Below are 15,295 nucleotides of genomic sequence, written 5' to 3' on the forward strand. Positions count from 1 at the left end.
CAATTATTTTCACACATTACGGCTCTCCTCACCTGTCCAAAATTTTTGTCTTGGAAGTCACACAAAAACTTTCCTCTGTCTTGGTCTGCAGAATCCCATACAAAATCTCCTCAATTCAATTCAATTTGATTTATATAGCGCCAAATCACAACAAACAGTCGTCTCAAGGTGCTTTGTATTGTGGGTAAAGACCCTACAATAATACAGAGAAAACCCAACAGTCAAAACGACCCCCTATGAGCAGCACTTGGTGACAGTGGGAAGGAAAAACTCCCTTTAACAGGAAGAAACCTCCATCAGAACCAGGCTCAGGGAGGGGGGGTCATCTGCTGAGGGGGGGCTGAGGGGAGAGAGAAAAGACATGCTGTTGAAGAGAGCCAGAGATTAATATCAATTAATGATTAAAAGCAAAGCGGAGTATAAACAAAGTAAATAAGGTGAATGAAAAGAAACAGTGCATCATGGGAACCCCCCCAGCAGACTAGGCCTATAGCAGCATAACTAAGGGAGGGCTCAGGGTCACCTGATCCAGCCCTAACTATAAGCTTGATCATAAAGGAAAGTTTGAAGCCTAATCTTAAAAATAGAGAGGGTGTCTGTCTCCTGACTCCAAGCTGGGAGCTGGTTCCACAGAAAAGGTTATTGAGTTCACCTTAACAAAGGCGTGAATGGGGGTTGAGGCACCTGGGGAGGGAGCGCAGGATCGGAGGGGGGAAAGTTGGTGCTGTAATCCACCTCCTCTGTTCAGTGATGGTTGTTCACAGTGGACATAGATGCTTCTTTTACTCCTCTTTCAAAGCCATCTCTCTTCCCGGTCCAAAATGTGAACACTGGCATCCTCAAAGAGTGACCTTTGACCTTCAGATGCAGATGTACAGCTGAGTCTTGTCCTGTTGAGGTGGCTCTTCTATGTTGTACTATTCATTTGTGAAGAGGCTGTTTGGTTTCTCCAGTGTAGAGGTCTGAGCACTCTTCGCTGCACTGGACAGCATACACTAAATTGCTGATCTTGTGTGTGTGTGTGTGTGTGTGTATGTGGGGGGGTCCTTGGGATGAACCAGTCTATGTCTTAGGGCAGGGATCCTTAAATCCAGGCTTCAAGGTCCGGTGTCCTGCAGGCTTTAGATGTGTCTCTGATCCAACACACCTCAATCAAATGGCTGAATTACCTCCTCAGTATGCAGTCACGTTCTCCAGAGTCCTGCTAATGACTTCTATATTTGACTCAGGGACACATCTAAAACCTGCAGGACACCGGACCTTGAAGCCTGGATTTAAGGATCCCTGCCTTAGGGTGTGACATGGTTTGAAGTATACTTGGATGCCACATGAGGGATGACAATGTTGTTCTGCTTGTCATGATTTTTCTCCCTAGTTTGAATTTGACCTTCCCTCCTGTGCATTTTGGCTGATTTGATGAAAGCCCAGGTGGGATAACGTTTTGAGGGCTTTCCGTGTGTTCCTTTAGTTTCCCTTCTGCCTCACAGGGAACGCTTTCTGCCCGGTGTTGCAGGGTCCTGATCAGTTTGTGTTCCAGTGGGCTTCCTGTAGACTTCAATGTTGAGGCTACGTCCATCCTTTACAGCCTACAGCAGTGATTTCCAAAGTGTGGGCCAGAGCCCCCTGGTGGTCATCAAAGCTACTGCAGGTGGGTTACAGTAATAACAGAAATTCAGTTTGAAATTCCTCCCAAATATGTAGTTACATATTTATATTCATTCATTTATATAAAAAGTTAAAACTGTTAATAGGAGGTGGTTAGTTTGTGATATTACTCATTACACTGACCTAAATTTACTTGGTTACACATTTACAGCCAACAGGCTGTTGCTCATGTTTTTTTTTAAATACAATGTTCAAGGAAATCAATTACCTTCTGCTGTATTTTGCTTAAAGTGAAAATTTAAGATCATGTCAGCCCCGTGGGACTTACTGGTTTTTAAGTGGGCTGCAGCACTCTTGTCTGTGGGATTGAAACTCTCTTGGAGCCTCAAACTGCCACTAAAGGAACTGCAGCCCCCCCCCCCCCTTTAGTCACTCCCATGTTGGTTTATTCTTCCTGCCAGAGGTTCCCACTTATACAATACTGAGTTAAATAGATCAAGGCTAAACTGGTGAGGTTGCCAGATCCATCATTATGGTTCTCCAAATATGTCACGGGAGAAGAACCTTCTCCTTTCTGCCTCATGTTCAGACAGATGTCGAAAAGAAGCCATTAGATCAAAATGAATAGCGAATTACACAAAGTGCCGTTTTTATTGAAGATTGACACTCACACAGGTACACAAAGAAGTATTTACAGAATATATCACAAATGTATGAATGTGTTAATATGTAAGGTCAGTATGTGCTTTAGATTTTGTTGATGCTGGCAGACGGTAGGGTGGATTTGTCCAAGTCATCAAAGTAAGGGTGGGTCATAGCCTCGCGAGCAGAGATGCGTTTGGGGGGATTGTAAGCCAACATTTTCTGGAGAAACAAGACAAGAAAAAGAGCTTCATGTTTAGAAATAATAAGTGATTTAAACCTATTAAATAGGTCATACAAAATTATACAGTTTATTGGTTCAAAAGAAAAAAAAAAAAAAAAAAAAGGTTGAATCTAAAAAAGATCAATCTAAAATCTAAAGGGTTATACTGCGAGTTATACTTTTACTTAAATTTTCCAGGGAAAACAATACCAAAGCTACTTTTGTGCTTACATTTGACTTATGCTGCGTCATTGAATATACTGCTCTATCATTCCTATTGCACTAAAATGCCCTCCGCACCTTGTTTCAGTAGATTCACACTTCACATCAGCTCTTTGGAAAAGGAGGATGGAAAATGTTGTTTACTTAGTGACCCCAACTCCAGCGCACATTTTCTTGAAATAATGTGATATAATGTCGAGGCTGAAACAGAGTGTGGAAAAACCACTTCCACAGGAATTAAGAGGGTAAGAAGCAGCAAGGTGCTGCTCATCGGTGCACTTGATTAACTGAGCACCTCTTTAAGGGCAGAATTTCTGGCAGTTTGCTGGACTGCAGCATTCAGGTGTGTTTTAGCACAATGCTAAGAAAAGGAAGCAACTGTTACTGTCTGTGAGTCTGCGAAGGGTCATAAGGCTATTTCCAAAGAATATGAAGTCCTTCCAGTGAGGACGACATTCAAAGACAGCTGCCAATCAAATTTACCTGCAGAGTCAACCAAGAACTCTTCATATGTAAAAGTATTCTAGTTAAACATGAGGCCAAATCTGAGTCAAGAGAACAATGATTTGAAGCACCCGAGCAAATCTACAACACAATGGCTGAATAGAAAAGAATCAGGGTGTTGCAGTGGTCCAAAGTCCAGAGCTCAGCCTGACTGAAACGCTGTGGCAGGACAGCTGCAAGCAAATCTCAATGAACTGAAGCAATGTTATAAAGAGTGGGTCAAAATTCCTCTGAGAGTCATACAGAAAATCCTTCCTTTGAGTATTTTAAGTTATTGCTGCTAAAGGTGACACAGAGTATATGTTTAGTTTTCCACACACTGCTGCTGCAGTTTGTTCAATAAATAATGACATGGTGTACTGTGTCATGTTTTGTAATTCATCTAATTTTTAGATCTGGTAAGGATCAGCTGATTCTTTAAATTATGTCCTGATATATAAAACCTATAAACTGGAAGAGGGTCTAATTTGTTTTTCACATGATTGTGGATCATATTTAAAAGCCATATTTGTTGAACAACTGTGAAATACCCAATAAGATACTTTCTATGATTTTTCCTGGGATAAAAACATCACCATCATGCAGAATGTAACCATGACTCCATGACGCCACCCTCGTCCTTACCGCCAGTAGATCTACGCCATTCTTATCCAGGTTTTTCACCATAGACGGGAGGTTGCCAGACTTCCATTTAGGAAAAGTGTTTTTGTAGTCTGGTAGGCTCTCCACATCAGGCCACATGTCATTGTTTGGGGTTCCCAGAGTCCTGTAAAGAAGAGAAATACAACAAAGTAATAAGACTCAAGGATGTAAATTCATTTATGTTTGTTTTCATGTGGGACAAAGTTAAAACACTGGACGGTACGTTTGGATTCAGTTTTATTCATATAGCACCAAAATCACAACAACAGTCGCCTCAAGGTGCTTAAATTTGCAGCTTTGGGCAGTGAAACCTAAACTGGACATAAACGGTTTGAAGGTTTACGTTCTTCCTTTTGTGGTTCGCTGGTGAGTCGATACATTGAAGGTATTTAGCTCCAAATTGGTAACCACCCCCAGACTTGAGTATCTCCACCACCATGATTTCCTGTGAGCTTGATACACTCTGAACAGGACCTAGTGAGAATTTATTTATTTAAAGACTTTTTGAGAACTCTGAGTTTGAGAAATCTTTGAGTGATCAGTTTAAGAATCAAAGGAACGAAGCATTTTTTTGTAAAGCTACATGTGTGAACCTCTGATTCACAGGTTGTGTTGCTCCTCTCTGCCCCTCAGAACAGAGCACACAGAAGAACAATGACTTTAGTCTCTGGAGCTTGAAAAAAGGCAACTGGACTTGTTTAAGTTTCTTGAACTTGATGACATTAAAGTCTTTTTGGTGTGTCTACCTGAAGATCCTGAAGAGCTGGTCTATTTCAGAGTCTCCATGGAATAAAGGCTTCTTAGTAGCAAGTTCAGCAAAGATTGTCCCAGTGCTCCAAACATCAACGGGGGTGGAATATCGGGGTGAACCCAGCAGAACCTCTGGAGCCCGGTACCAAAGAGTGACAACCTAGGAACACAGGTCAGCGATCAATTAACTGTATATGTACAGTGATGGTCTAAACCAGAGGTTCTCAAACTAAATAGGATTTACCAAATTCTGAGCTGTGGGGCATGAACTGTTTTGGCTTCTGAAGTTGGACATAAAACATTTGAGAACCACTGATTTGAACCCAAGATTTCTTTGTAAGGATTCTCACCTCATGGGTGTAGACCCTGACGGGAACACCGAAGGCCCGAGCCAAACCAAAGTCTGCCAGTTTGATGACTCCCTTGTTGTCAATCAGCAGATTCTGGGGTTTCAGGTCACGATGGAGGACTCGGCGACAGTGACAGAAGTAAATGCCCTCCAATATCTGGTAAAGGTAGCTCTAAACAGTGTTGAAGGATGGGGAAAGAACACATGTTCAGAGGAGTCAAACTGAGCAACCACAATGAAACATCACAAACTCATTTTAAGAACAGAGACTTCCAAACTGGAGCCCCCTTTGACCCCCCTCCAATAAAGTCCAAGGTCACTATAGAAGTTTAACAGATGGTGATAAAAGATGTTTGCCATTGTATGAGTGGTATGGTAATGATATCATCATCATCATCATATACAGTTTGTTGCAAAAAATAAATAACAATAACAAAAAGGAGAACAGTTCAAAGTGTATTACAGTGAACCCTCGTTATAACATGCTTCACCACTCGTGGCCTCGCTGTTTCACTGACTTTTTTAGTGCAGTTTTTTATGCTTTTTTTTTTTTCTTTTTTCCTTTAACAGTGTATGAACGTGCATCGTGTTCTGCGTCCTGATTGGCTATCAATCAATCTCCTCCGTCCCTCGTCTCTGTCCAGCACAGAATGTGTTCGGCTTGAAAACAGGTTTTGATCTTTGGTTTCATTCTATAGAACTGTATAATAATTATAAAAAATAAAGCTGACTACTTCGCGGATTTCGCCTATCGCGGGTTATTTTTGGAACGTAACCCCTGCGATAAACGAGGGTTCACTGTACATGAAACTGCAAATAGCGATGAATAATACGCCCCCCCCCCCCATTTTATGAGACTGTGTATAGGGGAAATAAAAGTGTTCAACACTTATATTAATGTGTCGGGCGGTGGCCGAGGGCGGAGGCCCTGGCGGACCGATCCCCGGCTATCGAAACTGGCTGTTGGGACATGGAATGTCACCTCTCTGGTGGGGAAGGAGCCTGAGCTAGTGCGTGAGGTTGAGAGATACCAGCTAGACATAGTTGGGCTCACCTCAACGCATGGCCTGGGCTCTGGAACCAGTCTCCTGGAGAAGGGCTGGACTCTGTTCCAGTCTGGAGTTGCCCTCGGTGAGAGGCGGCGAGCTGGGGTGGGTATTCTTGTATCCCCCCGGCTTGCTGCCTGTACGTCGGAGTTTTCACCGGTGGACGAGAGGGTAGTTTCCCTGCGCCTTCGGGCTGGGGAACGGGTCCTGACTGTTGTTTGCGCTTATGCGCCGAATGACAGTTCAGGGTACCCACCCTTTTTGGAGTTGCTGGGTGGGGTGCTGGAGAGTGCTCCATCTGGTGACTCCATAGTCTTGCTGGGAGACTTCAACGCTCACGTGGGCAATGACAGTGAGACCTGGAGGGGCGTGATTGGGAGGAACGGCCTGCCCGATCTGAACCCGAATGGTGTTTTGTTATTGGACTTCTGTGCAAACCACAGTTTGTCCATAACGAACACCATGTTCGAACATAAGGATGTCCATAAGTGCACATGGCACCAGGACACCCTAGGTCGCAGGTCGATGATCGATTTTGTAATCGTATCATCAGATCTGCGGCCGTATGTTCTGGACACTCGGGTGAAGAGAGGAGCTGAGCTGTCAACTGATCACCACCTGGTGGTGAGTTGGATCAGGTGGCGGGGGAAGATGCTGGACAGACCTGGCACACCTAAACGTATTGTGAGGGTGCGCTGGGAACGCCTGGCAGAAGCCCCAGTCCGGGAGATCTTCAACTCCCACCTCCGGCAGAACTTCGACAGCATTCCGAGGGAGGCTGAGGACATTGAGTCCGAATGGACCATGTTCCGCACCTCCATTGTTGAGGCTGCTGCTCAGAGCTGTGGCTGCAAGGTGGTTGGTGCCTGTCGTGGTGGTAACCCCCGAACCAGATGGTGGTCACCGGAGGTGAAGGGAGCCATCAAGCTGAAGAAAGAGTCCTATCGGGCTTGGTTAGCCTGTGGGACTCCGGACGCAGCTGACAGGTATCGACAGGCCAAGCGGAATGCAGCTCGGGTAGTGGCCAAAGCAAAAACTCGGGTGTGGGAGGAGTTCGGTGAGGCTATGGAAAAAGACTTTCGGACGGCATCGAAGCGATTCTGGCAAACCGTCAGGCGACTCAGGAGGGGAAAGCAGTGCTTCACTCACACTGTTTATAGTGCGGGGGGGGTGCTGCTGACTTCAACTGAGGCTATAGTCAGACGGTGGAAGGAATACTTCGAGGACCTTCTGAATCCCACTGACACGCCTTCTGTAGTGGAAGCAGAGTCTGGGGATGAGGGGGATGACTTGACCATCACTGGGGGTGAGGTCACTGAGGTAGTTAAACAACTCCTTGGTGGCAGAGCCCCGGGGGTGGACGAGATTCGCCCTGAGTTCCTGAAGGCTCTGGATGTTGTAGGGCTGTCTTGGTTGACACGCCTCTGCAACATCGCGTGGAGATCTGGGGCAGTGCCATTGGATTGGCAGACCGGGGTGGTGGTCCCCATCTTTAAGAAGGGAGACCGGAGGGTGTGCTCCAACTTTCGGGGGATCACACTCCTCAGCCTCCCCGGTAAGGTCTATGCCAGGGTGCTGGAAAGGAGGGTGCGTCCGTTAGTCGAACCTCGGATTCAGGAGGAACACTGCGGTTTTCGTCCTGGTCGTGGAACGCTGGACCAGCTCTTTATCCTCTCAAGGATATTCGAGTGTGCGTGGGAGTTTGCCCAACCAGTCTACATGTGCTTTGTGGACTTGGAGAAGGCATTCGACCGTGTTCCTCGGGGTGTTCTTTGGGAGGTTCTGCGGGAGTATGGGGTGTCTGGCCCATTGTTGCGGGCCATTCAGTCCTTGTACAACCACAGTGAGAGCTTGGTCCGTATAGCCGGTAATAAGTCGGATTTGTTTCCTGTGGGTGTTGGACTCCGTCAGGGCTGCCCTTTGTCACCGATTCTGTTCATAATTTTTATGGACAGAATTTCTAGGCGTAGCCAGGTGGCGGAAGGCTTCTTCCTTGGTGGCCTCAGAGTCACATCTCTGCTTTTTGCAGATGATGCGGTTCTGTTGGCTTCATCACGGGGGGGCCTCCAGCTCGCAGTGGAACGGTTCGCAGCCGAGTGTGAAGCGGCTGGCATGAGAATCAGCACCTCTAAGTCTGAGGCCATGGTCCTCAGCCGGAAAAGGGTGGAGTGCCATCTCCGGCTCAGGAACGAGTTCTTGCCTCAAGTGGAGGAGTTTAAGTATCTCGGGGTCTTGTTCACGAGTGATGGGAGAAGGGAACGGGAGATCGACAGGCGGATCGGGGCTGCTTCTGCAGTGATGCGGACGCTGCACCGGTCCGTCGTGGTGAAGAGGGAGCTTAGCGTAAAAGCGAGGCTCTCGATTTACCGGTCGATCTACGTTCCTACCCTCACCTATGGTCACGAGCTTTGGGTAGTGACCGAAAGAATAAGATCGCGAATACAAGCGGCAGAAATGAGTTTCCTTCGAAGGGTGGCTGGCCTCTCCCTTAGAGATAAGGTGAGGAGTGCGGCCATCCGGGAGGGGCTCAGAGTAGAGCCGCTGCTCCTCCACATCGAAAGGAGCCAGTTGAGGTGGCTCGGGCATCTGATTAGGATGCCTCCTGGCCGCCTCCTGGGTGAGGTGTTCCGGGCATGTCCCACCGGGAGGAGGCCCCGTGGTAGACCCAGGACACGCTGGAGAGATTGTGTATCTCGGCTGGCCTGGGAACGCCTTGGGGGCCCTCCGGATGAGCTGGAGGAGGTGGCTGGGGAGAGGGAAGCTTGGGCTTCTCTGCTTAGGCTTCTGCCCCCGCGACCCGGCCCCGGATAAGCGGAAGAAAATGGATGGATGGATGGACTTATATTAATGTACAAGGAAGAGAAACAGTGATACAAGGAGCGCATTGAGGAGCATTTCAACAGCGCTGACTCCTGATGCATGTGGCAAGGCATCAAAGACAGCACCGGCTACAACAGCACCCACACCAGCTGCACCCGCTCCATCCTCCCAATGACCTGAACCGCTTCTTTGCCAGCTTTGATTTTGCTGACAATCTACAAAACATGGAGGCACAGCAGGGACCCTCACCACTGCTGCTGAGCCCCCAGGTGAGACGGACCCTGCAGCACATCAACCCCAAAACTGCTACTGGACCTGATGCAGTTCCAGGATGGGTTCTGAAGCACTGCGCAGGTGAGCTGACAGCAGTGCTCATAGACCTGTTTAACATCTCCCTGCAGCAGGCCTCCATCCCCACGTGCCCAAAGTCAACAACAATCATCCCAAACCACCAGTCACACATTTAAGGATAGAAAGACGTTACCATAAACCATCTAAAACAGCCTGTACAGTTCTGTGAAAAAAATTCTCTGGACAGATTAAACCAAGATGAACTTGTACACAAATGATGGGAAGAGAAAAGTATGGAGAAAGGCATAGCTCATGAGCTGAAGCATCCGTTCATGCAGGCAATGTTTTGGCACAGTCGTCGATTGCTGCATCCTTTGTCCAGTATTATCCTTCTTCTGCACATGTCCAAACCGTCTCACGTTTGGCTCTCTAACTTTCAAACCATGGCCCAAGCCACTCAACCTATGCTGTCCCTCTGTTACTCTGATTTTTAATCCTGTCTATTCTGGTCATTCCTAGTGAAAAACTTTCAACTCTGAGCTCAGCTCGGTCTTTTTGTTAGTGACACCATCTCTAAGCCATTCATCACAGAAGCTAACAGTGACTGTGAGGAGGACGCGTAGCCCTAAGCAGAAGCCCCCGGTACACATCCAACCCATTCACGTCTCAAATAGTTTTTCCACACTAGGCAACACACAAACTGGTTATTGACAACGCTGTTTTTTAAAAAGGTGATGCTAGAGTCACCAGCAACCATTGTTGATTGCCTTCCAGCGGCTAGAGCAGGGGACATAGAAGGAAATCTGAAATCTAAGGCCAAATGTAGATTTCATAAAATAATAATTCACGTTGGCAGTAATGACAGTTGGAGCTCATTAAAATTAATATTGACTCGGTGTGTAACTTTGCAAAAACAATGTCGGACTCTGTAGTTTTCTCTGGGCCCCTCCCCAATCAGACCAGGAGCGACATGTTTAGCCGCATGTTCTCCTTCAATCGCTGGCTGTCTGAGTGGTGTCCAAAAAATGACGTGGGCTTCATAGATAATTGGCAGAGTTTCTGGGGGAAACCTGGTCTTGTTAGGAGAGACGGCATCCATCCCACTTTGGATGGAGCAGCTCTCATTTCTAGAAATCTGGCCAAATTTATTAACCCTCCTAAAACCTGACTACCCAGGGTTGAGACCAGGAAGCAGAGTTGCAGTCTTACACGCCTCTCTGCAGCTTCTCTCCTCCTGCCATCCCCCCAAAACCCCATCCCCATAGAGTCGGTGCCTGCTCCCAGACCACCAAAAACCAAAGCTAAAATAATAATTTAAGGATAGAAAATCACAAAGAAAGAATAATATAGCATCCTCAATTCCACCAAAGAGTAAAACAGTTAAATGTAGATTATTAAACATTAGGTCTCTCTCTTCCAAGCTGTTGGTAAATGATTTAATAATTGATCAACATATTGATTTATTCTGCCTTACAGAAACATGAATATGTAAGTTTAAATTAATCAACACCTGAGTCATATTATGAGAAGGAGGAGCGGCAATCTTCCACTCCAGCTTATCAACCAACCGAAAACCCAGACAGTTTTAATTCATTTGAAACCGTCTCTTAGGTTTTTGAGTTTCCCAGTTAATGTGTACAATGCTGTTTTATTTGTTATTATCTATCGTCCACCTGGTCCTTACTCAGAGTTTCTGTCTGATTTCTCAGACTTTTTATCTGATTTAGTGCTCAGTTCAGATAAAATCATTATAGTGGGTGATTTTAACATCCATGTAGATGCTGAGAATGACAGCCTCAACACTGCATTTAATCTATTGTTAGATTCAATTGGCTTCTCAAAATGTAAAGGAGCCCACCCACCACTTTGATCATACTGGATCTTGTCCTGACCCTTGGCCCTAACATTGTTATAGAAAAATGGCCTGATACTTTTATTAGGTCTAAAATTGTTAGTTATTTTTGAAGTTTTACGACACAACCTGAAGCACAACTCCAGAGAAACACCCTTCTTTCCCTGCATTTCTGGCTACTTCCTCCAAGTTTGTACAAAGAAGTGAAAAAAAAAACTAGAGGGAGAAATTTGTTTGCACCTTAAAAAACTGACCACAGCAAAGAGTGGGACCAGGAGGGAAAAAAGTCCCAACATTTTATGTTTCTGTCGGCCGGCACCGCACGTAAAACAGTGGGACACGACCGAAAGCTAATTAACACACGCACCTGCACAGGTATAAACACCGGCAACATCGGCCACTTATGTAGGTTGTGTTGTAGTTCTACAAAGACCCAGCACTGAAGTCTGAACCAGGCGTAAGCTGGAGGAGGAGGCTGGGGGAGAGGGCTTTACTGATCAGGATGCAGAAAATGGATGGTTTGATGTTTGAGTTGTTAATATTTTAGATTTAAACTTTTATTGAGATGCGTGTCATGAACTGTAGAATAAAGGGCATGGTTCATAATGCGCGGTACAACGCGCCACACTTTTAAGTTGCAATTTATTAATTTTTCAAATGTTATTTTCTCATATTCAACAATGCATAAACATAGTTTGCAGTAGCACATTTTCATATCTTTAACATCAATTTAGTTTAAGTTTTTTCTTTGTCGTCTGTTTGGTGTGTAACGTGCAGTGTTCACAATGCACGACACGTGGTGCCGCAGTTAAGCAGCATTTAAAGTGCAATTCATTATAGAAGAATACGATTAATGGTGTCACGTCTTTGTTTAGACCGTTTTTGATATTGTCCATTAAAACATTTGATATCTAAGTGTTTCTTAGTTGATAGTCGACTTTTTGTCGCCAGGAACATCCCGAGTAGCTGACAGAAAATCTTTGCCAAATCAAACATCCCTCTACTGTAGGAAACCCAGTGCTTGATCACCCGGTGCTGCGATGGGCTGAAAGTTTCACTGGTTTACTCTCAGAACTGTTCGGCAGTGCCACAATTAGCAAACAGGCGCGGCTATTAGCACTAGCAAGTGGTCATCCCATAGCCAGGGGGGGCTATGCACTGCATCAGGGCACTTACAAATAGTGTCACTAGTGTTACTGTTTGTATTGTTCTAATCTCTACTGTCCCTGTAACTCTGAAAATGTATTGATCATTTTTAAGTACTATCAAGCTTGAAACTTTAGTATTGTAACAACCATACTCATAAAAGTTAAAACAACTCATCAAAAATCTGATGTTTGCTCCAGGAATGACTTGAAAAACTGGGATAGCTGCTTGGCTGAATTACCAGACAAAAAGAGTAAATAGCCATAAATCAAAAAGTGAGGCCAGAATTTCAAACTGAATCGCTGGTGTTACTTTGAGAATTTGACATCTTCTGATACTTTAATCCATCTTGAATTCAAAAGGTTCAAGTTCAAGCACCTACTGCACTGCTGAATTAATGAAATACTAACCTTGACCAACATCGGATCCATGTACTGACCGGAGGGGATGGAGTCCAAGTACTTCTTCAGGTCCATGGACAGGAACTCAAAGATGAGGTAGAGACGAGAATCCTGCATCAGAACATCCAGGAGTCTGGTACATGTACACATGCATACATACACACATAAGTTCATACATATTCTCATAGGCTGTAACTGAGCAGAATGAAGCATTAGGTAATGTGTTCATTCTTTGGCCTCTTCCAGCACCCTGCACAAGGAAATATGCAACAAAACCAATATGGAAACTGTTGATCCTGGAGAACTTTGGTGTGTTAACTTGTGTACTGCAAGTAATTTAAATAACTTCATCTATTTGCCATTTGCTATTACAACAATTACCAAGTGGGCGTGGTTATTAGCACCTTACAAGTTAGTTGGGGTTTGAATCCAGGACCAACTTGCTGTGACGCAACAGCGCTAACACCACACCACCATGTTGCACATGTCAAACTGTATCGATATAAATAGCACTGTGTAATCCTACTTCTCATTTAAAAATACAAACTAGTTTCCACAGTTTTTGACACACCATAAAATGGCAAGAAAGACAGAATGCAATTACTTGTAAGTCAAGCTTACATGCAACTGAAAACATTTAAAATTTTCAACACTCTAATGTGAGCATGTTGATTATGAGGGGTATGTCTCATGATAGAAAAACTGGAGTTACATACGATTAACCTGTCCAATACATCCATAAACTCTAGCATACCATTCTGAATTAAAATACAGTTATGTGCGGCAACTTTTTAACTACCAGTGGTGTTACTCTTTTATTTTACTGGGATGTCATGCATCCATTTTACAAGTTATTGCAAAAACTGTATGTTATAAACTTAAAATCCCATCAGTCTTTAACCAAACAGAATTTGTAACACCGAGCGTACCGTACAACGTTGGGATGTTTCAGCTCCTGGAGCAGAGAAACTTCTCTGACAGCTGTGCTGGGAACCCCCTCCTCCTCACTCTCCAGACGGATCTTCTTCATAGCCACAATTTGCCCTGTGGCCTTGTGCTTGCCTTTATACACAACCCCATATGTACCTGGGGGTAAAAATGCAGGTGTACATACTGAAACCAACAGGAGTGGCAGCTAATGTTCAGTCAGTTTATGGTGCATCATTTTGTGTCAAGTTAAAGTTACCAAAGTAATTCTTGTCATATGAAAAGAGCTTTACAGACATAACATTGTTGAGCAAACAGAAATGAAAATATGCTCATAGTATAACTTTGCTACATACATAATGTAACTGGGACAATTTTAAAGCAACAGAACTTGTAGAATGTAATTTGACTCATTTAGATGAACCACACATTAACACTAACCTTCTCCAATCTTCTCTATTTTCAAGTAGTCTTCCATTATGGCCTGAAAGAAGAAGAAAAAAAGCTGTAATGTAATTTCAACAACTACCAATGCCTTGCAGTTGCTTTTTCTTATTTCCCATTAGCTTATTTACTTGCCCTTTAGTTTAGTAATAACATTACGTTAGAGCGACTATTTTATTTAAAAGTTAAAGATACAACAAAGCTGTTAGTATCTAGCACTGACTTGCATAGACATAATTCAAATTGACAAATCATCTCAAGTTAATCCAACCAATTACAGCAATCTAGAAAATATTTCAAACTCCGAACGGGAAGCAACGTGAAGCTACAGGTTGTCTGTAACTAAAGACAGTAAGGACGACTCCACGAACTTACTAAAAACCGTGAAAGTAGGTTTTTTTATTGACGAGGAAGAGAGGATGACTAAACGTTAGCTTACCCAGGCTAAACCATCAAGGGCACCTTCTTATCAATGCCATAATAACTGCTAACGCACTTTCTGTCGTTCCTTATTGGTCTACATGAGCTAACGAATCGTTAAAACCAGATTTCAACTGTATAAAAATAAGAATAATAATTACCTGAGTATGCCTCGTTTTTGTTTGTGTTGACTTTATTTTAACTGTATGTACACTCCACGCAAAGACCGCCGCTAGAATGCTACCAGACTCTTGAAATAACCGCAGTAAAGCAGCAGTTCAAAACACTCCAATGAGATCACGGGATGAATTTCAAAACAGCCAATAATAGCAAAGGAAGACTGTCACGTGAGAAGCGCGGGCGACAACCCGCCGACGTATTTGGGAGTATTCACTGGCGCTGGGATATTTAAGTGTTAGCCACTTCTAAGATCCCAAAGAGTTTTTCCCCACCGCCAAAAAATAAAAAATAAAATAAAAATAAAAAGTAAAGGAACACAAATCAGATCTCAATGGGAAAAAAACTCATGCTGGATATATATTAGCCTAGTGACAAACTGCCAAAAACTGCTTTAGTTTTTGGGGTATGTCAAAATTTGGGGGGCTCTGTCACTAGCCTATACTGGTACTGGGTAATGTGTGAGGAATGAAAGGATGCCACATCATTTAATGGAAATGAAAATTATCAACCTACAGGGCTGAATTCAGACACCTCTTGGAAATCAAAATGAAAAAAATGATGCGGCAGCTAGGCCATTTATCAATTTTATCATCATCGCAGCAGCTCAGAATGGTACTCAGTGCTGGTCCCCACTCCTTGTGTGCATGCCTGACAACACTGGGACAGGCTCCTAATGACAGCTAGTGTCATGGGGATTTCCTCCCAGATCTGGACCAGGACATCACTGAGCTCCACTGACATAAGTGCTTACTATCTAACATTCACATTCCAGCGATTGCATCGGAGAGTAACTTGGGGTTCAGTATCTTTGGCACGCAGACTGGAGCAGCC

At 44.3% G+C, this 15,295-nt stretch overlaps 1 protein-coding gene across 1 annotated transcript; it reads right to left on the bottom strand.

Annotated features, from left to right (window-relative positions):
• Positions 1-2,237: 2,237 nt before the first annotated feature.
• On the bottom strand, positions 2,238-14,566 carry LOC115775364 (cyclin-dependent kinase 1). Its single transcript, XM_030722898.1, has 8 exons — positions 14,446-14,566; positions 13,862-13,904; positions 13,423-13,579; positions 12,503-12,626; positions 4,939-5,109; positions 4,585-4,748; positions 3,821-3,962; positions 2,238-2,469 (listed from the first exon to the last, which is right to left on the bottom strand). Exons 2-8 carry the CDS (start codon positions 13,896-13,898, stop codon positions 2,353-2,355), a joined length of 912 nt encoding a protein of 303 aa, XP_030578758.1. The 5' UTR covers positions 13,899-13,904; positions 14,446-14,566; the 3' UTR covers positions 2,238-2,352.
• Between the last annotated feature and the right edge of the window lie 729 nt (positions 14,567-15,295).

The sequence above is a fragment of the Archocentrus centrarchus genome, unplaced genomic scaffold, assembly GCF_007364275.1.
Source record: "Archocentrus centrarchus isolate MPI-CPG fArcCen1 unplaced genomic scaffold, fArcCen1 scaffold_109_ctg1, whole genome shotgun sequence".
NCBI lineage: Eukaryota > Metazoa > Chordata > Actinopteri > Cichliformes > Cichlidae > Archocentrus > Archocentrus centrarchus.

Bases quoted from the DNA above. Each gene is read 5' to 3' on its own strand.
- LOC115775364 (XM_030722898.1), bottom strand. From the start codon at position 13,898: ATGGAAGACTACTTGAAAATAGAGAAGATTGGAGAAG. The intron at 4,749-4,938 runs GTGAGAATCCTT...CTGTGTTCCTAG, and splicing joins TCAGGGTCTACACCCATGAG to GTTGTCACTCTTTGGTACCG. The intron at 2,470-3,820 runs GTAAGGACGAGG...TTGTTTCTCCAG, and splicing joins ATGGCGTAGATCTACTGGCG to AAAATGTTGGCTTACAATCC.